This window comes from Amblyomma americanum, chromosome 1 (genome assembly GCF_052857255.1).
Source record: "Amblyomma americanum isolate KBUSLIRL-KWMA chromosome 1, ASM5285725v1, whole genome shotgun sequence".
NCBI lineage: Eukaryota > Metazoa > Arthropoda > Arachnida > Ixodida > Ixodidae > Amblyomma > Amblyomma americanum.
This window is the reverse complement of record NC_135497.1, coordinates 399931238-399958801: the sequence shown is the minus strand read 5'-3', so window position 1 is coordinate 399958801 and position 27564 is coordinate 399931238. Positions and strand designations below refer to the sequence as shown.

Genomic DNA, 27564 nt, shown 5'->3' with positions numbered 1-27564 from the left:
TTGCGTTACTATGATGCATTGAATATGCTGTGCTTGTATTTCTGAACAGCCTATGAACCTATCGCTCAAGGCTGCTGATGTGCAAGATTCGAGCATGCTATTATTTACGTGCCTTTTTAACCCCTTCCTTGTATCTAGTTGTTCACAACTCCTGGTGTGTTGTTCGCACAGGTGATGTTTTAGATGGCAAACCCGCCGAGCGTATGTGCAATATTTTTTTGTTCGTGACATGGTGCCACCGGCTTTACCATAACATTTCTTGTTGCTCTTTGTATAATGATGTATTTTATAAAATGTGTGTGACCGAGTATTTTTTTCCTGTACAGTTCATATTGTAAGCAAGAAAAAATAAACCCTATTTGAAGCCACTCCCGTTCTATGTCTGCAACTGAAAGAGGCGGCTCAATGACGGGGATAAAAATAAAGTACAAACAGCTCTGGCTGCATTATTCCAACCCGCATGAACTAATTCAGCTTGCGTAGGTTCTCCGGGAAGCTTGGTGGTATTTCCAATAAATTTCTACGATCCGAGCGTTTATTACGTCTATATGCATGGCATGCTTAGAAATGACATATTAAAGCAAGCTTGTGCTCCACTTAGACGATGTAGTTGAATATTTTAATAGCCAAAGGTAAATCAGAATCGAAAGAATTGCTATCGAAACAAAAACAGCTGAAGCGCACGCCCAAAATCTCTGAGGACGAAATTAGCGGTCTGACCACCCGCCCGGGGCGCTGGCGGCAGTGTAGTAGCTCGGCCGCAGGGCCCTACGGGAGTGTCCGCTCTTTACGTAAGTATGTTTCTCTATGTGTTAAGTGTCTGTGACCCGACGGGCAGACCATCAACGACATTCGGGCAGGTTTATGGGCTCCCACATGCTCACCGGCATGCTGCGTACGCGCAGGGCGTGGCCTTGAAGAGATGACGTCTGTGCTTGGTTCTGGGAAAGTGTTGATTTTGAGAGAAAATGAGCATGCTGGGAAGCTTCTGTTAAAACGTCCAAAGCCGGACTATTTGTGTCGATCTCGTTTAAGTAAGCGAGCCCGTTTGCGCGTCAACCAATTATGTATTTCTGAATACTTTCAAAGGAAAACAATGTAGTCAGACAGGCCCCGCCATTGCTTGACCCCGGCACTTGTCGAGAGCACCGAGAAGACGGCCGCTGGTCCTCGCGCAGGCTGTCTGGAAGAAATCAGTAAGTAAGGCTTGAGAGATGACTCTGATCCTCGCTGTCTAGAATGCCTACAGTACGAATAGAATCCAGTACACTAAGCTCAAAATCACATTGTAGAAATGACTACGCAACGTGAGTACTTCGTGCAGGTGCCGATAAAACCGCCGCAGTTATATACTGCGTTTCCAACGAAGACTGAAATTGAGGGGCACTCAATGACAGTTACAAGAGTTCGGTACACAGCACTCCTGCAGCACCTTGGTGAAAAAAACAGCGCACAAGCAGACACAGTCTGTGTCTGCTTGTGCGCTGTTTTTTTTCACCAAGATGCAAAACCAACTAGCCCATTCAGCTGCTTTACTGACAATGATTTCCTGCAGCACGCGCTGCTATCACGATTTATTTTGGCGTACGTCAGTTATAATTGACTTTGATGATAATTTGAAACATCGTCCGTTTACTTGCAGAGAATTGATTCCAGGTTGTGTACACACAAACCCACTGAACTTTTTCGCGCCATTGAACTCGTTTCCTTCTCGATTAAATAGTATTAAATGCAGCCATCTGTGTATTGCACGCCCTCCTAAGCTCATTAAAGCATCTCTAGTCGAACAGTAACAAAGCGATTTGCAAGTTTTATTGCATATTTCCTCAAAGAGGAACCGTTAATCTGTCTTGCGCTCGTCGGGTTGTCTTGGCTTAACATCTTGCCCAGCTGGTTATTCGGGTATGTGCAAAAGAGCCTTCCGATATCGAACGCTAAAGAAAAAACAGTCATCGATTTTGCCGACGGCGTCATTGCCTATTTAGCTCCGAAGGGTTGCAAAATGACAAAATTTTGCCTTATGCAGCCATCATTCCTAAAGTTATGAAAATAAACATTCACTTTAGTACCCTTTGCGTAATTACATTAGCCTTTCTTGAGGCGTATGTTCTGAACGGCCGCACTGTTTTTATTAGAGGACAACACCTACGACAGTCCTAAGGGAGGAATATCGAGGTACGCAAAGCCACCGAAGTGTGCTCTTCGCTGCTAGGAAAACTCGATACCTATTGTCTGGAAGGGCACTACCGCTATCAAGGCATCACCGCATTGGGGGGCAGGGCATTCAGTCGCCGGCCTTAATGACCCCCCCCCCCCCCTCTCCCGCGAGAGCTCATCCTTCCCCAGCGGAAAAAAGTCGTCGGCCCTTTGCGACCCTGGCGAGGGCGTGGGCGGTCCCACTACCCCTTTGGCCCTCTGGACAGCGTACAGCGCGCGACGCGCTGACATTCATCTGCCGCCTCTCGACTCCCCACGAGGATGGCAGCTCCCGTCCTGGTGGAAGAGGCAAACGAGCCACTGGCGCAGTACACTTCTAACAGCTGCGCTCGCCATCCATGAATGCATGCAAAGTCCACCAGGAAACAGCTGTTTACAACCTCTGAAAAACGCAAAGTGAAGGTTAACCTTTTACTATGAAATGAGGCAAAATATCGCACGTAGCATATCTCATGTCCCGCCCTCGGAAGTGTGAAATACGAAGTACCCAAACATATGACGGCACTTTTCATCCTCGAAGCTTGGCCAGCCCCGGATGTAAGTACGCTGATGGGTTTGACATCTAGCTGTGTTCTCTAAATGGTGTCACACTCATCTACTTGGCGCCACTGAGGCACCCAAACCAACGCGAAGGAGTTTCGCCACACTCCCTGGCGGCGAGTGGTGACACGTGTGTTCCCTCTAGTAGTACTTGAAAGTGTACGTTATGAGCTGTACGCAGACACCGGTTAGATGCTGACGCAATGTGCATACGTGTGTGGAATATTTACTCACGCCATCGTACCGGACAAGCAGCAGCAACAGCCCGAAAAAGACCCGTCCTATGACCAGAGCGGCCGAATGCGCCTTCGAAAGCGATGCGCCGCCAGCCCCGCGGCTGTTGTGGAGGTCGGCCAAGCGAACGCCATCGTCAGCAGGGCCGCCTCTGCCGACACGGAGATGCGAGGAGCGCGAAACCGACTTTTTGCGCTCGAATAGGCGACGGGCCACGCCTCGGTCGGCGGCTGCAGAAAGTTTAGAGACGATTCAAGCATCCGTGCTCCAACACAGAATCCGTTCAAGAGAATTGTGTTTGCCGACGGTATTTTCTCTGTTACAATAAACGTACTGCTCACTGAGGTGCAGTTCAAGAAAAAGAAAATTCAATAAGTGGGTCATGCAATTTATTTCACATGCAGCCTTTCTTCTTATATCGGAGTCTGCGTAGAAGAAAAAATTACTTTACAATTACACATTCGTAGAAACACGAATGATGGCCGCTAGCAGCTTGTACTTCATGATTTTTCAAATTATTTTGCGCCTTAGATTTTTCTTATTAAAGATTTAGCAAGTTCATCTGGCGCGCTTTCATACTACGGCAGCCAGATCAACATGTGGGTCCTGAAGTTTGTAAAGAGACACTGATTGAGGACAAAGGGAAGTTGGCCTGCATCGACAAGCTGCGTCATTGCAACGACAAAGGAGCCACTACCATCGAAAACGGAGCTTTTCGTAAACCAAACACAGTTGGCGCCATCACCGGCCAGTATCGCAAGTGTGGTGCGTCGATATCTTATATTCTGGCCGTATCCCAGAGGCTATGCTACACAGCCATTCGCTTCAATGCCGGACCAACCAGCCCTTTCCGATGTGCACGTCACTTGTTTAAAACGAGGTAAAATACTTAAATTCAATTTTCTCCGCTGTAATTTGTGCTGCCGCAGAAAAGTTAACATGCCCAGAATGAGTCGCAGAATCAAATATCACCGAGAACCGTAATTTCACAGTGTTATCACCAGTGTCCCTTTAATGAGTGATGTGCACTCGGGCCGACCGTAGCTAAGGATCATGACATTTTTCACGGGCAGCTTGGAGCTCGCGACGCCGCACCTCGGGTGTTGCAGGCGGCTGACGCTTGATATCTGCTCGTTGCTCCGGCCGCGAACGCACGCGCGGATGCGACAGCCCTTGCCGCGCTTGCGAGCTGCGGCTGCTAGTCTACGCACGGCGTCCTTTGCCCGAGCTTCTAAGCGATGTTGTTCCTCCATGCGACTGAGACGAGCCTAATTCACATGGCTACTGCGGGACTGGCAGCAATACGTCAGCGCTCCTCCTGGAAAATGAAGTTTCACAAGCCAATAGCACCGCCATAACACGCAGCCCTGCGACTGAAGGAAGCAACATTGAGGAGACCCCACTGCAACGTTTAGTCATATTACGGATCGTGAAACCAGCAGCCCTCATCCGCATGCAGAGCTGCATCCTTCTGCCTGAAGTAGCGAGTCTGCTTATTGCTAGTTGTAAGGAAAAACGGTTTCAGGCTATTCAGGCTATGAAGGACGTCGTATTGGAGGCCTCTGGATTATTTTGACGCCCTGAGGTTCTTTAACGTGCACTGGCATCGCACAGTGCACTGGCCTATAGCATTTCACCTCCATCGAAATTCGACCGCCGTGGGCGGGATCGAACTTGCGCCTTTCGCGTCGGCAGCCGAGCGCCATCACCACTGAGCCACCGCTGAGGCTGCGTCCTAAGTAACGAATGGAACCAGAAGAAAGCTCACAGTGGGTGGCACGCCTAAACTGTGCCGCGAAAGAAGCAGTGAACAGAGCAGCCCATGAGCGCGACTAACCCTGTTAATCAGGTTGCCTTTCTCGTCGTGCACAATTCTTTCGTGGCACGTCCTGCACTTCGGCCGCACGCAACGTCAGGTGAGTCCGGGCTGCGGCGGCCGCGTATCGATGGAGGCAAAACGCAAAATGACGCCCGTGTCCTGTGCGATAGTTTGATTCCCAGGTGGCCGAAATTTATCCAAAGCCTTCCACTACAGCCTTTCCTTCTCTCTTCCTGGTTTCAATCCCTCGTCCTTCGCATCTCTCACGGAGGGCCTGACGTGCCCACCGAACGCTATAAGTCGACAGCAACAACTACGCATAGGCCAGGAACCCAAGCCTTGAGATATAGCATTCTAAAGCGGGCATGAAAAGGGCGCTAGACCGCTCGCTGGCTATCTTCAGGAATGTGGTGTGTTCCCAAGACGGGATAGAGCACTGCGTCTGTTCGCAGCGGCCAGCAAAAAAAAACCAAAGGAAATGCCTCACCGTGGCGGTCGCTGCAAGGTCGGCTAAAGGCTCCGCTGGCATGGGTGCACATCCGTGCGAGAGCTTCCCACGACATCTGCGGTTCTTGTCCTGGAGCCAGGTGGTGCCGCACACCGTCAGCGCCGAGTGCCCCGTGGGTGGAATGGCTGAACCGGACAGAAGAGAGGTGCTGGGCGAGCTCGGTGACCGCGGACCGCTAGAATGAATGTGGAGCGCTGGTCGTGCTATGACATCCCCTGCCGTTGCTGAAGTCGGCTCCTCATTCAGCAACGGCCATCCATCCACGGTGTAGTCTGGAACCTCTTCCGTGGCGCCGAGGCTACTAGCCATGGAGTGATCGAACAGCTGAAGGCCCAGGCGTACAAGTTGGCCACGTCGCTCGACGAAAGATACTTTGGCCTGGACTGCGCAGATGGAATAGGAGAGCGTGTGCAACGAACTCCACGAGGCAATCTTCTTTGCCTTCTGCTCTCTTTTCCGAATGGCGCACGTGCAAGAACCAACGCTGGCAATAGCACGTGCAGGTGCACGCGACAAATTTTAAAAACCAAGGGCAGAAAAAAAAGGAAAAATATAATGATGTCATGAAATTCGAAAACGTAAATCACAAGTGTCATCGGTAATGATTATTGGTCTGCTGATTATGAATTTTAATGCAGCGAGGGCAGCTCTTCCATTTGGCGCTGTGCCACAAGGTGCGTTTACTCAAGATGGGGCCGAATAGACGCTGTCGTAGCAAATTCAATAATAATAATAATAACTGGTTTTTGTGGAAAGGAAATGGCGCAGTATCTGTCATATATCGGCGGACACCTGAACCTCGCCGTAAGAGAAGGGATAAAGGAGGGAGTGAAATAAGAATGAAAGAAAGAGGTGCCGTATTGGAGGGCTCCGGAATAATATCAACCACCTGGGGATCGTTAACGTGCACTGACATCGCACAGCACACGGGCGCGGAAACTTTTTTCTTGAGGCGCTCACTAAAGTCATCCCCACCTAGTTAGTGTTCGTTGATTGGCGTACAATTCCCTCATCCGTTCTTTACTAGAATATGCTACAATCATTTGGGACCCTTTCACGTTAATAAACATTAAAAAATCAGAGCGAATAAAGCATAAATGAGCTATATTTGTTTTTAACTCATATGGCCGTGCATCTGTAAGTGAGCTCGTGAGGCGAAGTGGGGTACTCCCAGTCTTTGAGCGCAATCGTGTTTGCCGATTAAAGTTTTTCTTCCAGCTTATAAAAGGTCATTATCAAGTTAATACTTCTAATTATTTTGCTTACTACTCAGGTAATAACACGCGACAAAGGCATGCACTAACAATAACCCCTTTGAACGCGCGAAATAACTGCTTTATATATTTTTTTTTCGAGGACAATTACTGAATTGAACAAACTTAATAGCGAGACTGTTAATCGTAATTCTTTACTGATGTTTGAAAAGTTCCTGCAAATGTTATGAATTTGAGTGTGTGTGTATACGCTTGTATTTTGTTTTTGTTTTTTTCCACCCTGCTATGATCTGTACTAGATCGCAGTATCTATAAATAAATAACACTCATTTTCTAAGCTTTCCTTCCTCAAGGAAGGCCAACACCAGGCCAGGGACAGACTCTACTCATTGTGTCACCGGTGGGTAACCGGCAGCACTGGGGATCGAACGCCACACCTCCCGCATGCACTTGTCATCGAAATGCGTCACTAACTACATGTGAGAAGTGAGCTTTTTCGGGATGCATACGAAGTGTGCGCCTATATTAACGCTTGAGCGTTAAAGACCTCGTTGTCTAGAAAATCTGGTGTCGCCGTTGTGAGCGAAAAATCACGAGCATGTCTCTGGCACGTGACCTATGTCACGTGAACAGGCGGCGTCACCACAACCTGCCCACTGGATAGTGAGCAAACTTAATTCCCACCAACCTGGGTCGCACAAGGCCCACCGCTGGGAGCACCTGCAGGCCAGTGGCGCATTGCTTAACTGCAGCACCACTGCGCAATGGTATGAGGACTCTCGGTGGTAAATGAATGTAACATCGAGAATGACGAATACCGCATGTATGGGAATTAACCCACCAAGATATCGCGTCACATCTATAAGGCGGGGCTGCCTATACTGCAGGTATGCAGCGGTATTTCTTTGAGGATAAACGCGATATCATATTTATTGTTGCCATTATTTGACTATATGGGCGTTAATTACGGCACCCTTGTCCTGTCCACCTTTCTTGTGAATGTGTCTTATTTTGCGCTAACGTTTGTGCATAGAACTATGCACCAACTAGCCCAGCAACAGTGTTACGCGAGTACCCTATAAAACACTGTAATGAGCAAGTAGTCACAGCGTGAAACTGCGCGTGTGCTAAAGCCACAGAAGTGCACTCGTCAGAGCAGCTGTCAAAAATTTTCCGAGTGTTCACACAACCAGCCTAGTGCGCCCCTTCTACCATGTGCACTTGCACGCCAATGTGGGTCATGTGATTCAATGAGACACGACCTCGAGAGCTCACCCTCCTAGGCCCAGCTGGATAATGTTCTGATCGGCGGAGTTATTGGTAACGAACTTCTCCAACAACGACAAAGACGAGGTTTAACCAGGCGAGTATTGCCGCAATACTTACCGCATGTGTTGAGACGTTTTTCTTCAGATAAACACTAGAGCCTAATTTCAGGCTTCACCCTGTCTGTCATTTTGTTAATGCCGACGCGCCCACGCTGGCATCCTCCAGGCCGGGTAGTAGTAATTTCCGACCTTCAAGAAGCTCGGTCGGGAACACGATCTGGAGGAGATCAGATTAGATTTCGCATCAAAATCCGGCTGCCGCGGCCGGGACTGACCGAGCACTCGGCGCAGATGCAGTGCAGGACTCAAGTAAAACGCGCTGTGCAAGATGAGAGACGAACACCTGATACAAGTTGTTCTGCACATAGCGTTGTTCTGTTCTTTCACTCCTTCCTTCCCTCTCTCTACAAACCAGAGTGCCCACAGTGGAGAAGTAGCTACGGTTTTTCACGTGCTGTGGGCACGCCATTTTAATCCCGCTAACGACTGACATCCTGATCCCAATCTAGAGCACTGGGAGGCCATTATGCACAGGGAGGACTCCGACCAGCTTCGAGGACTGATTCTCAGGCTCCGCGCTGCCGCGCAAGTCTCTGGGCTGCCGGGATAAACGGGCCACCCACGACACCGGGAGTTCCCGTGCATGCAATAAAGTTTTCAGTCAGTCATCCAGGAGTCGCTTACCGAAGCTTATTAGACAGTCTAGTTCCCAGTCGAGCCTTATTCGCAGTTAACACCATGGTGCTGCTGTGAGGTGTGTCATGCTGTGAGGGTGTAAGCCATTGTCCGCCTTATGCTGTGCGAGTCTTGCTAATGCCACTGCTCTAAAAACTCCGAGACATGAGGTTAGCGAGACTGGCGAAGGTGTTTTGGCGTGTAAGTAGTTTGTTGGGCTTTGGTCTGGAGATTACCGTCACGTGGCGCCAGGACTGGAGGGGGGTGCCTTCCTCCAAGCATTGATTGAAGTACTGCGTAATGCGGGTGGTGTATCGATCATCTAGATTACGAAGCGTTGTGTTGAACTGGTCAGCACCAAGTGCGGAATTGGTGCGGATAGTCAACACGGCTGCCCTGACCTCCACCTTCGTTATGTCGGCGTCGAGTTCGGGGTTCGGCTGTCCAAGAGAAGTTGGTTTGACGGGCGAAGTGTAGGTGTCGCGGAGTGTATCCAAGAAAGCGCCGGGGTTGTCAGTGTGTGCGTGTATGAGCAGGGTGACGTGGTGCTCATTGGCGATTTTGATCGTGACGGATCGATGAGAGGTCAGAGAAGGTGCCACGCTCATTTGATACACAGTTTTCTGGCCATTCCGTCACATACCTATCCCCAAATGGAGCAGCAAAGCTCCTCCGAATGTTATTGGATTTAGGGCTGTAGCGCCACGGCTAAGCGTTTTTTTTTGTTTTGTTATGTTTACTCCCTTTTTTTTAAGGAGGCTGGTGTAGGCCGTCCAGAGGTGTGCGAGTCGGTTGTCTAGACTGAGGGTGTCTACGATCGTTTCAATCTGCTGCGTACGCTATTCGATGTCAATCTGAAGGGAGTGCACCCAATCGCAGTTGCCGAAGATATTTTTCTGAGCGGGCAGTCCGCGGGATGCAGAGGGCGTCCCAGGTAATGAGTTTGTGGGTCAGGTAGGTGTGCCAGGTGGTTTGAATAGAACAGTGGCTTTTACAGAATGTTTGAAGCGCCTAGTGCTCCACGAGATGCCTCTTGGTGTGATGAAATGTCTCCTGCTGCGACTGTTCACAACCCAAAATCTCGGTACTCATTCAGCTGGCAGCTGCTGAATGTAGTTTTCAACACAGCACGCAGAATGAATTTTTTTTCGCAGCCATTCATGCAGTGAGGGCATTGGTAAGGCACGTTGACCGGGCACCTTGCCGCTATATTTACATCGCCTACACAGAACAATTTACGAAGACAAATGTCCATGCTGCGGCGACACCCGAACACTAGCACGTGTCACAGACATCTCCCCATAATCCCCACCACCTAAAGCTGCGCAATGAGGCACTGGAGCTGTGGGAGATGAAGTTCACCAGCGTATGCCTCGACGACCAGGCAGCACTCTTTCTCATCGACAGGTTGGCGAAAACCTCCGGAGCCCTGGACAGAGGGCCCACCACATTCGCTCCAGCCACCATCCTCTTCATAAACGTTTACTCACTCACTCACTTGACATGCACACGCACGCACAAAAACAAGGCCTTTACTACGATACCTGCACTTTCGCACTGCCTTTCGCTGGTGTCCTGCTCACAAAATGCATGGGGCGGAACATCTGGCAGAGACACTCGGATTTTGTTCTCATCGGTGTCCATATTACGGGGACAAAAATACATGGTTCCCAATGGACTCCATTCATTCTCACGCTGTCTGTTGTCCGGACAGAGAGTTTTCATATTAACGAGACGTAAGTACAATAAAATAGTTTGGGCTCGAGAAATGTTGTCCACAATTAGAGTGATTTATATTAACGGGGGTCGTATTAGCGGGACGCGACTGTATCATGTAATCCTCTTTGCCCAGTGCGTGTTGTGTTCTGTTCAAGATGACTCCATGGAGGGAGTCATCTGAGCATCACTAGTGTCCATGCCGACACTCGGCGGTTCCTGGGAAGTCTAAAACTTGTGGATATTTGGAGGTTCTGCTGTAGCAGCCAGAGCCTGCAACCTCTGTATGTGGTTGTTGTGTATTCCTAATCAGTATGCGGACAGTTGAGACCTACGCTGATTAGCAGGGGGTGCTTCCCTGCTAGCTGGGAGCCTAGCTTCACGCCACATACATGCGAAAGCCGATAGTCCCATTGCAGATACGACTGCAACAGCGGTACTGTCATGGATAGCAACTGTCACTAGACAGTTCCAACAGCTAGCGTAATGACCATGACTTTTGCAATCTACATTAAGGGCACAGGGTATGCCCTATGCTTTCCATGCATTTTTTTTTCAAGCAACTATACCAAATGGCTCATTTGGGATATTTTATTTCCCATTCCCTCGTTCCAACTGAACTAGAATGTTGATTTTGGGGTGAAAAACTCAGCCTTGCAACTTTTTTTCTAGAACTATAAATTTGTTTCCCGTTTTCACAGAATAAAACACTCCTAGATGAAGACCTACTGCAATGATGGCTACAATTCCAGTTCAGCAGCTCTGCATCTACAGCGTGTTCCGCAATTAAATGTGTGCCGTATAATGCTTCTTGCAGGTGGACTGGTTAATTTTGTGAGCAAAAATCTCACACAGAAATGGCATTTGGTAGGCATAACTGTATTATGCTACATTTGTTTGGGGTACATGCCTGAATCGGTCAGAAGAAATAGGTATTTGCATCATCTGAGGCCAGGATTCAACAGAAAAAGCTGCTTTCTCAGAGATTGCGCCGGTAGCGCCATTTCTTTTGTAGGATGTGAAAATTCGGCAAAGGAGGGGTTAGGTGGCATTTTGAGGGAGTTTTAAAGACACTTTTTTACCAAATACTTGAAATTTTGTGGAGTTTTGGCCAGTTTTCTCAGTCTAGCTGAGAGAGGCATTCTATGGAGCACGATAAATTGCGGAACAGTCTGTATATGCTGATAAAGCTGGGAAAATGTCCAGCTTTCAACCCTTTCTAAAATAGGTCAAAAGTATTATGAGATATTCAGGTCACAGATAAAAACATTACTTCAATTTTTTGGCAAAACAACATGCACTGAATCTTCCGTTTAGTAGCCAGTAGCTGTGTCATAGGTGACAGTGTCGGTTCGACACTTGCTTGCTTGTCAGTTCTGTAGCCTCCTTTGTGGTCTGTTCTGCCCCTCTCTAAGTGAACTACTTCCAAAGACGGTCCACTTCATGCAACCATATAACGATACAGCATCCGGCTGATATCACAAATGCCTTTGGTTGCAATCGACAATATCACAGGATGTAAACTCAAGCCATGCTGGAATCGCTGAATGTGAGCACTACGTCTAAGCAGGTAATTCAAAGATGTGCACTTGAAAGAAGGCATTCTTGGTGCGTATTCCCAGATTATGTTGTTGAACGGCTTGTAAGCATTCCGTGTTTGCCCGTGGAGACAGTTTTTGAGGATTTCTTGTTTTGCAGTTGCTGAAAAGCAGACTTCACAGCATGAAGACCTTATTTGAGCGAGTGTTTATGCACAAAAGGTTCATTATCGTCTAGCTCTTGTGAGCGTACCAAGTGTCACGGTTTTTCAAACACAGCACACCACAGGCATTGCTGTTGGTAGCAAACATTCTGTAAATATGTGGCTCAAAAAGCCTTACGCAGATTTTCCAAGTCTCTAAAGTAAAAAACATATTTCTAAACAACACAGGAGTGATCCAATCACATGCCTCACACAAGGTAAGGAGAGCACAGCGCAGAATGCACCAGCATTCCACTGAATACTTGTTTTTCTTTGCCTGCCAGCTGTCAAGGAATCAGATGAGCTTAAGGGGTGGAGTGGCGATCAGACTCTGAAAATGGCGAAAAAAGTTTATTTTCGAAAAGCATTTTAGGCATCTGCAACATTCTTTCTGTATTGTACTAAAATATATTACCGAAAAACAGATTCTAAGTGCTCCAAATAAATATATTAATCAGCATCTACACGTAGACATGTGTGCTAGTTTAGAACTTTCAGACTTGTTTTCTCAAAACTTTGTTTTGAGCTTAGCATGTTCGTGGAAAGCTTTTTGCTTTATGGGGGTTTAACGTCCCAAAGCAACTTGGGCTATGAGAGGCGCCGTAGTGAAGGGCTCCGGAAATTTCGACCTCCTGGGGTTCTTTGACGTGCACAGACATCGCACAGTACACGGGCCTCTAGAATTTACCCTCCATTGGAATTCGACCGCCGCGGCCGGGATCGAACCCGCGTCTTTCGCGTCAGCAGCCAACCGCCATAACCATTAAGCCACTGCAGCAGCCAGTTCGTGAAAAGCATAGCACAGCAATGGTTGCATGGATTTTTATCCCGCTTTTTTGTAGCAATTGCTGAAATGTGGTTTGCATCGAAACAGTCTCACATTTACCGTTTAGGTTCACATATTTTTATTACATGGCAATTAGAACATGATACATTCTAAGCATAAGGAGAAGCTGCATACTGTGTCGTTTAAAAAAAAAGCTTTGATTTACACCACTTCTTGATATTAAAAGCACTTACGGGCCCATAGCCCGTTTTGTTGTCATGCAAGGATTTCCATGAGCAACGAACTTGTGAACAACATATAAACAATGATAAAACAAAACATACTTGATATTGAGAAACCTTATATGCGACTGTTTGATGCTAATTCATGCCAGTTTGCCAAATTTCATCGCTCTAAGTCAAAAAAAAAAGAAAAGTTCACCTCAGATCCCCTCTTCCTCCCTTAAGAGGAGACACCACCCTAAAGAGTGTACATTTGAACCGCTTGCCCGATTTCATTGAAACGTGTGGGGCTAGTTTACATCCCTGCAGGGACATGAATAAATATGAAGCACATATTGCAAACCTTATGCGAAGGATGATTATATATGCTTTCCTATGAAAACTACAGTTTGAAAAAAAGAGGGCAATTTTCCAAATTTTTTATGTAGCCTTAGGAATGTCCACCGCACACAACTGTGGAATTAGTTTGCTTAGTTCTCCTATATTTTGAAAGGATGCTACCATGTAGAGAATGACTGGTTTTTCATTTTACATCAGTTTGTCATTTTTTAGAATGAAAGAAAATGGCAAAATAGACAAACTGAATGCGCAGTTGTGTTCCTCACAAAAATTTCGCTCCAGAAAGCCTGCTACACTACTAATGTTATCAGATCGTTTTTCATAAGTAACAGTTTACTGAAAAACAAGGAATGAGGAAAATACTCACAAGATTGAAAATCACCCCACTTTATTTTTAGCTCTCCAATGTTCAAGAAAACCCACCGGCCTAATGATAAAATTTGGCAGAGATGGCCCCTGCACTTATATAAACCAGCCCCGCAAATTTCAACGAAATTGAGCAAGCCGTTCAAAAGCTCACTCTTTAGGTTAGTGTCCCCTTTAAGAAAATTCTCAGTTTTGATTTTCGCATCACAATATATAGCATAAATGTGATGAGTGCAAGCTCCGAAGAAATCGGGCATGTCCACTTACCACATGGTTTCAAAAAAACTTGGCTGTTCTGGCTCTACTTAAGGGAAGAACAACATGCAAGTCACTGAATAATGTTCAGGAAGATTTCGACATATCATATTGGAAGCAAACTAAAAACTGAAGGTTTTTTTTTCCCATTTCAGCCTAGCCTGTGCCCTTAAGTGTGTCCAAATGTGAAAAACCAGACTCCTCCCAAGCCTCCTCGAAATGGAATGAACCAAGCATAGCCGTGCCCAGAATAGCATTCACACGCACTTGTTGAACACGTTCATCCAGCCTTGTTGGAGGCACTACAGCTGCAGGTTGCACAGCACAGCATGCAATTGCAGCGGCAGTGATTCAGCACAGCGGCACAGTGTTAAGTGTTCTGTTGGCAAGAGCAACACATGAGAAATAGAAGCCACAGTAGACAGCAACGTTCCATTACCTACAGCGTGGCAGATCTGAGTACTATGGTTCGTGAATCAGCTGAGCACATGAGACAGCTAGAGCAAGCGCGCAGAGCCAAACCACATTGAACTACAACTGACCTGGAATGGTCAGTCATGAGGAGGAAGATAGACACAGTACATCATCCATTTCACAAAGAGCAAATTTCCAGGCCAGCCAAAATGAAAGTTACCGTAAAAACCGGAATATAGGTCGAACTTTTTTTCAAAATACCATGGCGAAAACTGGACCCCCGTCTTATATACCAGTCATTGTAAAAACTATGGAAGTCTTGCAACAATGGGCGGCTGAAGTCAACAGCCTCCATCACCATCACCATCAGCGCGGCGGCACCTCTGTATTGCCTTTACGTCGTTGCAAAGCTATTTCGTTAAAAGGCTGCTTTTTCACATTTTGTTTCAAAATGAGCGGAAGCCGATGGCAGTTCCCCTTCACCTTCAAGAAAAACGCGATTGAGTTCGCGGAAGCTCACAGCAGGCTGGCGGCAAAGTGCAAATTTGGAGTATCCGAAAAGAGCATTCATTACAGCTGGAGGCAGAAGCTGCGTATTACAACTTTTAGCAACCAGAAGAAAACATTTCCTTCCAGAATTGGAAGGAAAGGTTGCGGAGTTCGTCCGGGAGCTGCGTGCTATATCGTTGCCTGTGACTGCCAAATGCATCCGCGTTAAAGCGGTAGAGATCATGGCACGGAGCGGTGTAAGAAGCGAGAGTAAGCGCATGTGTATGCGCATGCGCTTACCTTGTTTGTTTTCACCACTCTGTGCCGTGATGACAAGGTACTAATAAACATGCGGGTCGATGGGCACGTGATACTGTTAAAAAATTGGCCAGCTGTATATATATGAGCAGCATTTAAATGAAAATAAATACTGTCACCATTGTGCAACCTGTTGAATCACATTTGTTTCAAGGTAAGGATGACTTTCGGTACTTTTTCCATTGAAAAAATATTTTTCTCATTTTTAGAACATGCTACTTGGGGGGTCGACCTATATTCCGATTTTTACAGTAAACTTCAGCATACAAGCAACTGTTACAACACACAGGAGCCCCTGAACCACTCAGAATTACAACCATATAACCTAGTGAGCAAGGCTGCATTGCAAAAATATACCCCCCCCCCCCCCCCGTCAAAAGTATACAGCCCAAGGGGATTTTGCTTGTGAGGCCTGCTGCATGCCGCATTAAGCATACTCAGCGACCTAACTTCTCAAAAGAAGAATGGCATCGTGTCCTCAATCCTCCCAAGCTTTGGACTGCTAGATATTCTAGGGAGCCCTGCTAAACAACTTAAAAGCAAACCCCTTGGGCACGGATTGTACATGGCTATGCATCTTCCACGTCAGAACAGCACACAACACCAGGAAACCGAACGGAAATATGCCAATATGCCAAATGTCGAATCGCTCAGGGAGACTGGTATACATAGTTTGCAGCTTAAATGCAGGTTTGCTTGCCCCAAAATTTTGCGCACAGGTAGCATTTGGGGAGCCTGTTACGTTTCTCGTGGGCACCACGGAAGAAAAAACATACCAGCCGGGAAACACAGTAGCCAGGAAACACGCGTGAAATGACGTTGCCTGACATTTTTTGTTTTTCTTGTGATCATACGCATGCACAGATAATCCAAAACACCCTGCAATGGCTCCCCTTCTGCCTCAGCAGCAGTTGATGTAAGCTTGGCAGCCGTGAAAAGGGCGAGCACACGAGGCGGCTAAAATTTGGGCATGCATGTGCGCTTCTGCACTATTTTCGCAGTCAATTCGGCTCAATCCTATTCAATCCCAGTCTGCTGGAACCCAGAAATCGTATTATTAAGTCGCATGCGACAGGAAAATCACAGATGACAAACACATGCCTGGGAGCCAACTTGTGCAACTGCATCCGATAAAGTGGCATATGCCTTCGGTCGTTCACGCCTGTGCCGCAGCGGCGATGGAACAGCACCAACAGCCGCAACAAGATTCAAGCCACTAGTAACTAAGCTGAGCATCGGTGTGTACCCACACCAAAAGCCACCGGCAGCCAAGCACCATTACATTCTGGTTTGGCTCCGTCGCCGTTCCACACACGCTAACTAAATATAGGCTGTCAAAATACAGGCATGAGGTGAACCACTACTGCGTGGTGCCATTCACAAAATTGCATTCCATGGGTTTCTATGGGAGCTTGGACGGGACTTACAAAAACATAGCAGCTGAGAAAACGCAGCACCCGAAGAACTTAAGAGCAAGGTTCTAATGTACCATGCTTATGAGTGGTATTTGCCTTTTTTTATCAATTAAATAAATCTCAGCATGACACCATTTAAGGTCATGCTGAGCTAAACAAGCAAAATTTTACAGCAGCAGCAATCTAGTGACATCCGTCACTATATGAAGGTAAACAACAGAGACCCCTGGCACAAGTGTTACACTTATAGCAACAAATGGCACTACCTTGCATTCTTCAGGCTGCAAGTTCTACAATTTCAGGTGATCACTAGCAAAAGCAGAGGCACAGCTAGGTTAAGGGTATAAGATAGGCTTAGGCCGAACACGGTGGCTAGGAGTGGTGTCCCACTACTGAGCCTGAGGTCATGGTGGCCACATTTCAGTGGAAGTGAAAAGGAAAAGTGTTTGTGCACCGAGATTCTAAAGCACACTAAATGACTCCAGGAGGTAGGAGGTAACCCAGAGCCTTCAAATATGACATGCCTCACAGCCTTGGTATTGCAATTTCACAGAAAAAAAACTTTAGAATCTATGAAAGGTGAGCATAAACTTAATGCAAAGCAGAACAAAAGTCCTTTATAACCAGAAACAAAAGGAAGAAGAGAACACACGTAACAGCCGCAGAGGCCTATAAACACACAGAATGTGTGCTGTCAAAACAAGGTCGGATCAGCAGCATAGTCCACCGGGTACCCTTGTCCGCAAACATACAGGCACAATGCACTCCGAACCAGGCAAAACAATGTGAGAACACATGTCAACAAAGGAAACAATGCACTCTCTGCCCCAAAGTACAAACATTTGCCAGGTGGCTCAGCAATGACTTATGCTAGCACATATGAAACAAACCCCTGACGCCTGCTAATTGAAGGCTGTGAGCTGTATGTAAGTTGCATGAGACTGCATGACCTTAACTTGCAATACTATGCATTGTAGCAGCAAGCACACCTTTCAAGTTTGCCATTAGCCAAAGACTGCTCTAAGCCTTTCTCAATTGCTGAGAGCAGGGACTGTGTGCTGCAGCATTCATCATAGACTTAGTGTCCTACAGAGCATCAAAACTGTGGAAGCTCCTTTTGGCAGCCCAAGGCAGCGTGATTTCAAACGCTGTGTAACAGTTCAGTGCAGTTAGAAAGAAGCCTAGAGAGAGAGAGAAAAAAGGAGCACACAATGATGGGCCGACGGATTCCTAGGAGGGTGGTCTGTAGGAGCGTGTACCAAGGTTGACTACCACAGTGTGTGTCATCCAAACAACCTGAGGTTCCCGATGGTCAGCCTGCAGTTGCACCACCATGTTGGTGAAATCATGCTTGAGCCGGAAGGCCACCTATGGAAAAAATATAGCAAGGCAAAGGGTCATGGAAAAAAAAGAAGAGGCAGATCACAGCTCCTACAGGACCTCCAAAACTTTCTTACACAGCAATATGCCCAAGAGAAACATACACGACAAGGAGAATGCACCGAAAATGCAGAAAACTGAACAATAAATTAAGATGCTACACTGTCCCGTTATTTCATTCATTTGTTAACTAACATAGCTAATTCTATCTTTTCATACATTTTGTATATCGGTCTTATCAGAGAATCAGTATAGAAAATAGTATCAGTATAGAAAATACATTTTTAGTGTATCATGTATTTAACAATACCCGGTACTCAAAAAGAAAAAAAGGTGTGCCACAGATTTCGAGGCTGCTGCGAGTCAGACTTTGGGTCGAAACAGCCCGCGTTAAATACAAGGTTTTTTTTTCCCAGAATTTAGCGTGTAAAATTACCACCTTGTATAATATGTGGAGCCAAACACTATTCAGCCCAAATTTGGAGTTCCGGTCACGTTACTATTCACCATCAGGCTTCCAGCCAAGAGGAAGGCGCCCTCTAGCGGTGGTATCAGTAAACTTTTTCAATGATTTTAATTTAATCATCACCTCACTATGATGACTTCACAAACCCTACTTATATCAGAAGCAGACGATCGCACCTTGCACGATGCGGGGACTGGGAAAGCAGTACTCGGCTGCTTTTAAAAGGAAAGTAGTAATCGTAGTTGCTGAAAGCATCGGCACTGTGTCAAGTGCTGCAGCATGGACTGCATGAGGTAGGGAAAGGCTAAGTTACTGTCTCCTGACAGCTAAATTGGCCTCTCCGCCGTGCTGTGCAGTTGGATCACGGACACTTCGGCCGGCATTCCCGAGGACCGCATTGGTCACGGTTTCAAGAAATGCTCTATATCGAATGCACTCAACATTATTGAATATAAGGGACTCTCGGAAGATTGCACACCTGACTACATCAATCATTAAAGCCCAAACCCCAAGTACAATTCCTCGGCGCACATGTCAAATGCCTGCGTGCACATGCATATGCTGAAGCTGGGCTGCGCATGGTCGTGGTGCGAGACAAGAGCAGAAGCAAGTGCGACACCCATCTGTACATGCAACTTTAGTGCATGCCAGATATCGCTGCAGTCCCACACACGTGCCAGAAGCGGCACACCGGTTTACAACACTCGGAGGACTGCGTGTTTCCCACGAGTATGAGCTGTACAACGTGGAATTATCTGATCAAGCGTGTTGGCGCGATAGGCGGAGCAAGCTAGTACCAGGCACATGGAGATCCATGCCCTTTTTTGATGCCTGACGTTCGTCCTTTGTATCCTCCGATACACTGGACGAACGTGCTGAACGCACAGTTGTCTTCGTTTTGGGCTCTCCGTATGGGGAGGGCCCTTGGGGCCGGCTGACCTGGAGGTCCGCGCGGCCAGTTTTGTGGATGGTGGCGCAGAACTAGCTGCTGCCACCAGGGGCACGGATGGCCCTACTGCAGGCTCACTGTGTGTGAGCTGTGCAGGTGCCGAAGGCCGCTGTGATGCTGTGCCCTGTTGCACCACAGCAGAATAGGTTGAGTTTTGTCCCAACGAGAGTCGTTTCCACGCTTCTCTGAATGATATCTTTTCTTTGACTGTTAGTGTTACTATTTCCTTTTCTTTTTTTCAGGCTGGGCATGACCGTGAGTAAGCCGGATGACTGCCCTCACAGTTTACGCAAAGGTGGGGTTCAACATTGCAGCTTTCAGCGGAATGGTCTTGGGAAGCACATTTGGCGCAGGTCTGTTTGCCCCGGCAGCTCTGCGAGCCGTGGCCGTACCTCTGGCATTTGTAGCATCGGCGTGGATTGGGTATGTATGGTCTGAGCTTTAGCTTTGTATAACCTACTTCCACTGAATCGGGAACTATACTAGATGCAAAGGTGAGGACAATGTGTTTCATTGGTGTTTCCATGTTGTCACGCCTTATTTTGATCCTATAGACATTGGTAACATTCTGGTCTTTCAATCCTTCCAGTACTTCAGTCTCGGTTAGGTATTTCAGGTCATCATCGGAAATTATTCCACGAACAGTGTTGAGTGATCTGTGTGGATTGATTGTTAGAGGAAGTTCTCCGAATGATGTAACATCTGAGGGTTTCTCGTATTGATGCTTGTAACCGAATTTCCAGAAGCAGGTCTCCACTAGCTAAGTTTTTGATTTTGTAACCTTGCCTTATGGCGTCAGTTAGGGTTCTTGAAACAAGGAAGCGTGACACAAGTCGAGTGGTTTTTTCAGGGTCTTCGCTATGTACTACGTGGTAGCGTGGGAAATTCGTCTTGCTGCCAAAGAATTGCGCAGTCACTTCGGTGCGCCATCTTTTTGGAGGACGATCAGCGGAAAGTAAGAAATGAGCCATCAAATATCTTTGTAGTTCGGTCACAGTGCTAGCCACCCACCATGGAGCTCAACTAGGGGGCAGGACAGGAGCTTGCAAACAAGTCCTGCCCACGCCAGCTATACACCTCAACTATAACCAGATCTGACGAAACTCAGGGTGGTTCGCCACACAAGGTTAACCCTAGCCGCCTATGAAATATGTAAGAAAAAACGAGAAGAGAGGAGGAGACAGGAAAGTTGTAACACAGATGATAGTAAAGTGAAAGACGGAGGGTAGGACAGGAAAAGGCGACTGCCGATTTCCCCCGGTCAGGTCAGGCCGGAGGTGCCGTCTACAGGAAGCTGGGGCCAAAGTGGTGCATTGCCTCCGCTGAGGGGCCTTAAAGGTCCAAACGCTCGGCATCAACTCAACCACCAGGATCCCCTTTTCCCCGCACACGGCGATGCCACGCAGGGCTAGGCGTGGGTGCTCGGCTCCGTGGTGATGCACTGTTCACCATCATCCCCCTGGGGGGGATGTCCCTGCGGATGCCCGGGAACCCGTGGTGTCGCCACTCACCAACGCCTGCAAGCTGCAGGCGCCCCCCTGCGGGGACCATCGAGTTATCAAGCCAAGCGTGAAATGCAGTGCAAATACAGTGAAACCTCATTACAGTGAACTGGTAAAAAATTGGCTGTGGTTTAGCTCTGGTTAAACCTGGAGTGATGCGGGAGCTGGGCATTCCTTCTTCATCTTCGTCCCTGGATGTGGTTTTACTATTGGCGGCTAGGCGTGCCCTCTGGCCCGCGCCGTTCTTACGCCGTTTATCAAGGCATATCGCATGCTTTTCCACTGTCTCCTCGGCTCGCCGCCTCCTCTTGGCTTCGTTCCAACGACGAGCCCTGGCTTCTTTCAGAGCCGCCGAGCTCAACTCGTCCTCTCCTCCACTCTCCATCTTTGCCCCAGCGGCTCCGCTGAGCCACCTACTTATACAGCTGCGACACCTCTCCCCCTCTCCACTCGACATGGCGCATGCGCACAGTTGTTGCAGCTCGGTTTTGCCGGCGCGCGGTCGCGTGCTGTTCCGCACCACGTGACCAACCGGCGGCGCCACGGAGCTCAAGGGGCGCCACGCTGAAGGCTCGAAGAGCCGGCGTAGTGTAGCTCTCACTACAAAAATCGTAAAATAGCTCAATAGTGCCAATGGCAATTGGGAGAGACTTTTTTCATAGTTTTACCACTGTTTTGAAACCGCTTGCAGCGATTGCGGTTAAGTTGTGCTAGTTAAGTTGGCATCACCACACAGCACCGCAGCGCGCGGCGGCGGTAGATCAAACGTCACCTAAGGTGGCTTCCTCGCATTACAGTAGTATCATGTAAAGAATCGGACACCAGGACGAAAGCGATCGCCATTTTCACCCCCTCCAATCCGTGATAGTCAACATGAGCAGAGAATGGCTGCTGGAAAGCTACAAACGATCATCTTGTTGGTTCCAGGGCACTACCGACAGGCGTGGGAGACGCAAACGGTTGCTGATTGCTCGGCTACCACCTTTTCTTGACGCTATGTCTTCCGTGGAGCTGTTGGCAAAATGAGATAAAGCGTGAACCACGGGAGCGAACGCTTGCCACTCTACCACCAGTCACCAGTACAGTGAGGCAAAGCCTGTCACCTGCCATCTGACCGGCCACAGCTTGGCGCTCAACAGTTCAATATATCTGCTTTATGGCAAACCGCACGTGATGAACAGAGTAAAAAATGCATGCGTTTGTTAATATTGTCACGTGCTGCGCATGGGCTCTGAGGAATAAAGAAGACGTGCGGCGGCTGGAAGTAGAAGAGGAAGTAGAAGAGAAAGTCAAGTATTCTGCCGCCGGCGCACCAGGCTCCTCTCGACCTGCCTTGTAAATATTATTTGTAAATAGAACCTGTAACAGTGTGGTGGAGGTGCTGGATCGATCACCACGGATCCCTCTCGCAACCGCTGTAGCCGACGAATCGCCGGATTGCCACCGTTGCCCGTGCAAATGCCCAAGGAAGCCGACGCACGTGCGACCAACGCCGCAACGCCCGCTTGGCAGCACTACGGTGAGCCGCGGACGTTTTCCGGGAAGGCTGGCGAAGACGTGGATGATTGGCTCATCAATTACAAGCGGGTGAGCAAATACAACGGCTGGGATGCCACTCTTCAGCTGGCCAATGTCGTCTTCTTTCTCGATGGCACCGCGCTAACTTGGTTCGAAAACCATGAGGCATCAATAACAAGTTGGGACCGCTTCATGGAAGAGCTCCGCAGCTGCTTCGGGGATACTGTTGCCAAACGAAAATGCGCTGAGCAGTCTTTGCTTCAGAGAGCGCAAGTGCCTGGCGAGACCTGCACGACTTACATAGAAGAGGTCTTGAAGCTGTGCAACGTCGTTAATCCCAGTATGTCCGACGAAGATCGCGTTGGTCATCTCCTCAAGGGCATCGCAGAGGACGTCTACAGCTTTCTTATTAGTAAAGAAAATTTAGACTCGGCCTCGGATATCATCAAGCATTGCCGCACCTTTGAAGCTCTAAAACTGCGTCGAATTACTCCCAAGTTCGGTCGCCTGCCTAACGTCACCACCGTCGCCAGCGTGGATTTCCACGAGCCTGTGAATGCGGCGACTCTCCCTGACGTCATTCGTCAAATCGTGCGTGACGAACTCTCCCGGCATCAAGATCTTGCGCGCCGCAGTGAGGTCCCGTATGGGAGCTGTTCTCTGCAGCCGGCTCCCGCCTACCGCTCCTCCCAGGCCATGGTTAACAACATGTCTGCCCAGGCCCCTACCAGTGCTACTCGCATTGATTACAGCGACGCTCCCCGGATCACCCGCCCCGGCCCCAGGGCGCCAGCTCATCCGCAACGCCACCTGCGGCAGCCGGCGTACGATGGTCGTTTCCGACACTGGCTACGAGGACTTTTATCCCGAGTGCCCCCCCGACCCACCACTTTGTTACCGCTGTGGTATGATCGGTCACATCTCTTGATTCTGCCGTCGCCGGGGCCAGTTTTCCCGCTCCCAGCGCCAATGGTCGAACCCTCGCCTGAGTTTCAATGCGCCTGTTCATGACCGTGTCTTCACATCGTCTCAGCGCCCATCCAGTTACGCGCCACCACGGAACGACTCCCCTGCCTCTGACCGAAGTCTGACTCCACCTCCGCACCGCTCTCGCCGCTCGCCTTCCCCCCAACGTCGTTCCCCACCGTCCCCGGGAAACTAGCGTGTGCGGCCGATGGAGGTGCGGTCGCCGGATCATCGATAGTGCCAATTCCTCTGCCCATTGTTATGTTAAGGAACCGCCTTGAAGTTTTAGTGGACGGTATTTGCGTCATGGCCTTAGTGGACACTGGTGCCACGGTGTCAGTGATGAGTTCAACTTTCAAGAACCGTCTGGGTCGTAAAATAATGTTCGCTTGGGATCGTGCTGTTATATTCCGGGGTGTAGGGGGAGAATCATTGGTTCCGATTGGTATTTGTTTTGTGAATGTAGTGATCGCTGGCCACATGTTCCGAACTGAATTCACGGTGCTCCATCGTTCTACGCATGACATCATCCTCGATATTGACTTTTTGCACCAGTGCGGCGCTACTCTCGACTTCCGCAGTGGTGGCATATCGTTAAGTCCTGGCCTTCGGTCAGCTCTCATAGAAGACTCGCCAGTGGTTGCCCAAGTGTTTTCTGTCTCTGAAGATACCGTCGTTCCAGCAATGTCTGCCATATTCGTTCCCGTTATGTCTTCGAGCACGATTTCTGATGCCTTCGATGCTGTGGTGGAACCTTGTTCCCTTAACTGTGCAAAGAAAAGTGTGCTAGTACCCCGCAGCGTCGTCCATGTGACCAAGGGCCATGCCACTCTTTGGACGGTCAATCATTCCAACGAACCTGCAGTATTTCCATGTGGTTTAAAACTTGCTGGCTTTGAAGAACGTTTTTCTATACCAGTTGCCGTGATCACTGACAACGTGTCTCGTCCAACTAGACGCCGCGCTCTGAGCGACTCTCAATTCCTAGCCATGGTTAAAAAATCCCTACCCACTAGCGACCGCCAGGTACTAGTGGCCGTTCTTATGAAGCATGCGGACGTGTTTGACTTTGGTCGCGACCAACCACCGCCGATTCCAGCTTCCCGTACCCATCACATGATCAATACTGGATCTGCACAGCCGATTCGCCAGAAGCCATACCGCGTCTCGCCTTCCGAACGTCAGATAATCGATGAACAAGTCCGTGACATGTTGCACCGCGGCATCATTCAGGAATCTTCAAGCCCGTGGGCTGCTCCAGTGATCCTTGTCAAAAAGAAAGATGGCACTTGGCAATTTTGTGTCGACTACCGCCGGCTTAACACTGTCACAAAGAAGGATGTTTACCCGCTCCCGCGCGTTGATGATGCCATTGACTGCCTCCACTCAGCCTCCTACTTTTCCTCGGTGGATCTACGGTCCGGGTACTGGCAGATCCCGATGCACCCGCAAGACAAAGAGAAGACAGCATTCGTGACACCTGACGGGTTGTATGAATTTAATGTTATGCCTTTCGGCCTTTGCAACGCTCCTGCCACTTTTGAACGATTTATGGATACGCTTTTACGTGGCCTGAAGTGGCAAGTTTGCATGTGTTATCTGGACGATGTTGTTATTTTTGGTAGGACCTTCGCCGAACATAACAGCCGCGTAGCCATTGTCCTAGACTGCATAGAGAGAGCGGGCCTCGTGCTGAACTCGAAGAAGTGTCGCTTCGGTGAACGCCAAATTACTGTGCTTGGTCATCTCGTTGACAAGGATGGCCTCAGACCCGACCCGCAGAAGGTTGAAGCTGTAAGCAGTGTCAAAGAACCCAAATCAGTGAAAGAGCTCAGGAGTTTCCTAGGACTTTGCTCATATTTTCGGCGTTTCGTTCCCAAGTTTTCTGATTTAGCCTACCCGCTTACAAGTCTCCTGCAGAAAGACACCCCTTTCCACTGGACTCCCGAATGCGACTCCGCGTTTCGGCAGCTCAAGTTTCTCCTCACCTCGCAGCCAATATTGCGTCATTTCTGCCCGACAGCACCGACTGAACTCCACACTGACGCCAGCGGCATCGGCGTGGGTACTGTTACAGGTTCTATTTACAAATAATATTTACAAGGCAGGTCGAGAGGAGCCTGGTGCGCCGGCGGCAGAATACTTGACTTTCTCTTCTACTTCCTCTTCTACTTCCAGCCGCCGCACGTCTTCTTTATTCCTCAGAGCCCATGCGCAGCACGTGACATTATACTTGCAAACAGTTCAATATTACCAATAATTCGTAATATCCGTGTTTGTTGTAATGAGGTTTGACTAAATTCTTCCGGTGAGCTTTCCTCACTCACATTACATGCAAATGGAAACTTCTTTTTTGGTATTTTGCTACTCCTAAATTGTATTATATGCGGGTCCACATTATATGCCGGTTTTTACGGTAATTTCGACCACCTGCAGTTCTTGACATCACACTGCAGATGCATTTCGACACCACTAGGCAGCCACCGCAGCCAGGATTTGAGCAAAATTACATGCCAACCTTGTTCAGTCACCGTTACACATCGGATTCAAGGCCCAATTTCACAAATTAAAAAAGTCCACCCATATTTCATTATGGTACTCACAAGGAGGCTAGAAATTAGCAAGTACAGTGAAAGCTCGTTAATTCACGACTCGTTAATTCGAAATTTTGGATAATTCGAAATAGTCATCGTGGTCCGGTCCGCAGTGCATAGTCTATGCGCATAACAGCTCATTAATTCACTCAAAAATTGGCGCCGCCACCCATAATTCAAACTGCGCGCCGCCAAGCGCCGCTGTTGAAAACCATCATTGGAAGCTTTCACGGCAGAACGATAGATGGCACAACCATCGGGGCGCCGCTAGGGTGCTGGAACAAGTACTAGCCAGTCTTTCCTGCCGCAACTGCTTCGAGGAACGACGTTTTAGTGTTTTAGCCCTCGTTTTGCATGCCACTTGCTGTGAGCTTGTGTCCGCGAGAAGTGTTCGCGTGGGAAATACTGCGCCAAGACGGTGAAGGAGAAAGTGGTTATCTTACGCGAGGTGGACGAACGGAAGGCCAGCAAAGTGGAAATTGCGAAAAAGCACGGGATTCCACCAAGCACGTTGTCGACCTACGTCCGAAATAGGAAGGCCATCGAGGATGCCTACGAAGCCGAAGATTTCGCCAGCAACAGAAAAAGGCTCCGATTAGCCAAGTATCTGGAAATTGAGACCGCTGTGATCACGTGGGTGAAGGAAATGAGAAGCGCAGAGAAGAAGCAGAAAATGATAACAGATTGTTTTGCTAAATAAATGTTTTTCGTGCCCTCCGGGCATCAAACGCGTCCATTTTTGCTCACTTTCATTAGTTCGAATTTTGGTTAATTCGAACTGGCCTGGCGGCCCCGTGGAATTCGAATTAACGAGCTTTTACTGTAACAGTTTATTCAAGACCAAAGTCCAAAAAACTGCAGAAAAAAATCCATCACAGTGACCTGTCGCATTCAGACTTGAGACAAAAAGAGTAATTTTCAAATAAACGAAGCACTACGCGACTCACAATTACAGCCTCCTCCTCAGATGGAATGACTCGAATGTAGAAGCCTAAACTGTTGGCTGTGCGGAATGTCACCACACTGCAACAAGAAAAGACAAAAAGAAATTGTAAGCATAAAGCAGACTATTTAGTTACCAAACTACATATGTCTGCTGCACTAAGGCTGGGATACATGCGACATTTTTTTCGACGAAGTTCGCGACAGAAAACGTTGCGGCAGCATGACGCCCGGCTGCAGATACAGCCTATACGCATGTAAGGGCCGCACTTGTTTTTCCAGATTCGAGGGCCAATTTTCGGGGTGCAGACCTTACATGGATCTTTTTTATTTTAATATTTCCTACGGGAAAACAGGGTGCGGCCCTTACACACATTTATACGGTACATGCAGTGAAGAAGTGGCAGCGTGCAGCCATGTATCCCTCGACACAAAAAAGCAAGCATGATCAGCAAGTGGCAAATGCCATTGAGAGGAGCAACACTTACCCTTTTAATAAAATCACGAAAGTGTTCATTTCAGCACCACTGCACTAACTTTAGCACATGTGAATAGTTATCTATATCAATTTACGCTCTCGAATGCATGAAGTCATGTACCTTGGGAAGTTCGCCAAGCCACGGATACCAGCGGCACAGTTTTCTTTGACAC

The 27564-nt window shown here is 48.2% G+C and overlaps 1 protein-coding gene and 1 long non-coding RNA gene across 4 annotated transcripts; both read right to left on the bottom strand.

Moving 5' to 3' along the window:
* Positions 1-1053: 1053 nt before the first annotated feature.
* LOC144102252 (uncharacterized) lies at positions 1054-5752 on the bottom strand. Of its 3 annotated transcripts, none has more exons than XM_077635559.1 (3): positions 5298-5752; positions 2992-3221; positions 1054-1183 (listed from the first exon to the last, which is right to left on the bottom strand). In XM_077635559.1, exons 1-2 carry the CDS (start codon positions 5625-5627, stop codon positions 3039-3041), a joined length of 513 nt encoding a protein of 170 aa, XP_077491685.1. In that variant the 5' UTR covers positions 5628-5752; the 3' UTR covers positions 1054-1183; positions 2992-3038. The 3 variants fall into 3 exon arrangements, with proteins under 3 accessions (XP_077491685.1, XP_077491700.1, XP_077491693.1); XM_077635567.1 differs by having other exon boundaries at positions 1078-1179; XM_077635574.1 differs by lacking the exon at positions 2992-3221 and having other exon boundaries at positions 1076-1183.
* Positions 5753-17191: 11439 nt separating this feature from the next.
* Positions 17192-26996, bottom strand: LOC144115743 (uncharacterized). Its single transcript, XR_013311526.1, has 2 exons — positions 26919-26996; positions 17192-17964 (listed from the first exon to the last, which is right to left on the bottom strand). It is a non-coding gene; the product is annotated as an uncharacterized LOC144115743 (long non-coding RNA).
* Between the last annotated feature and the right edge of the window lie 568 nt (positions 26997-27564).

Bases quoted from the DNA above. Each gene is read 5' to 3' on its own strand.
- LOC144102252 (XM_077635559.1), bottom strand. From the start codon at position 5,627: ATGGCTAGTAGCCTCGGCGCCACGGAAGAGGTTCCAGACTACACCGTG. The intron at 3,222-5,297 runs GTGAGGCATTTC...AACTTTCTGCAG, and splicing joins ACCTTGCAGCGACCGCCACG to CCGCCGACCGAGGCGTGGCC.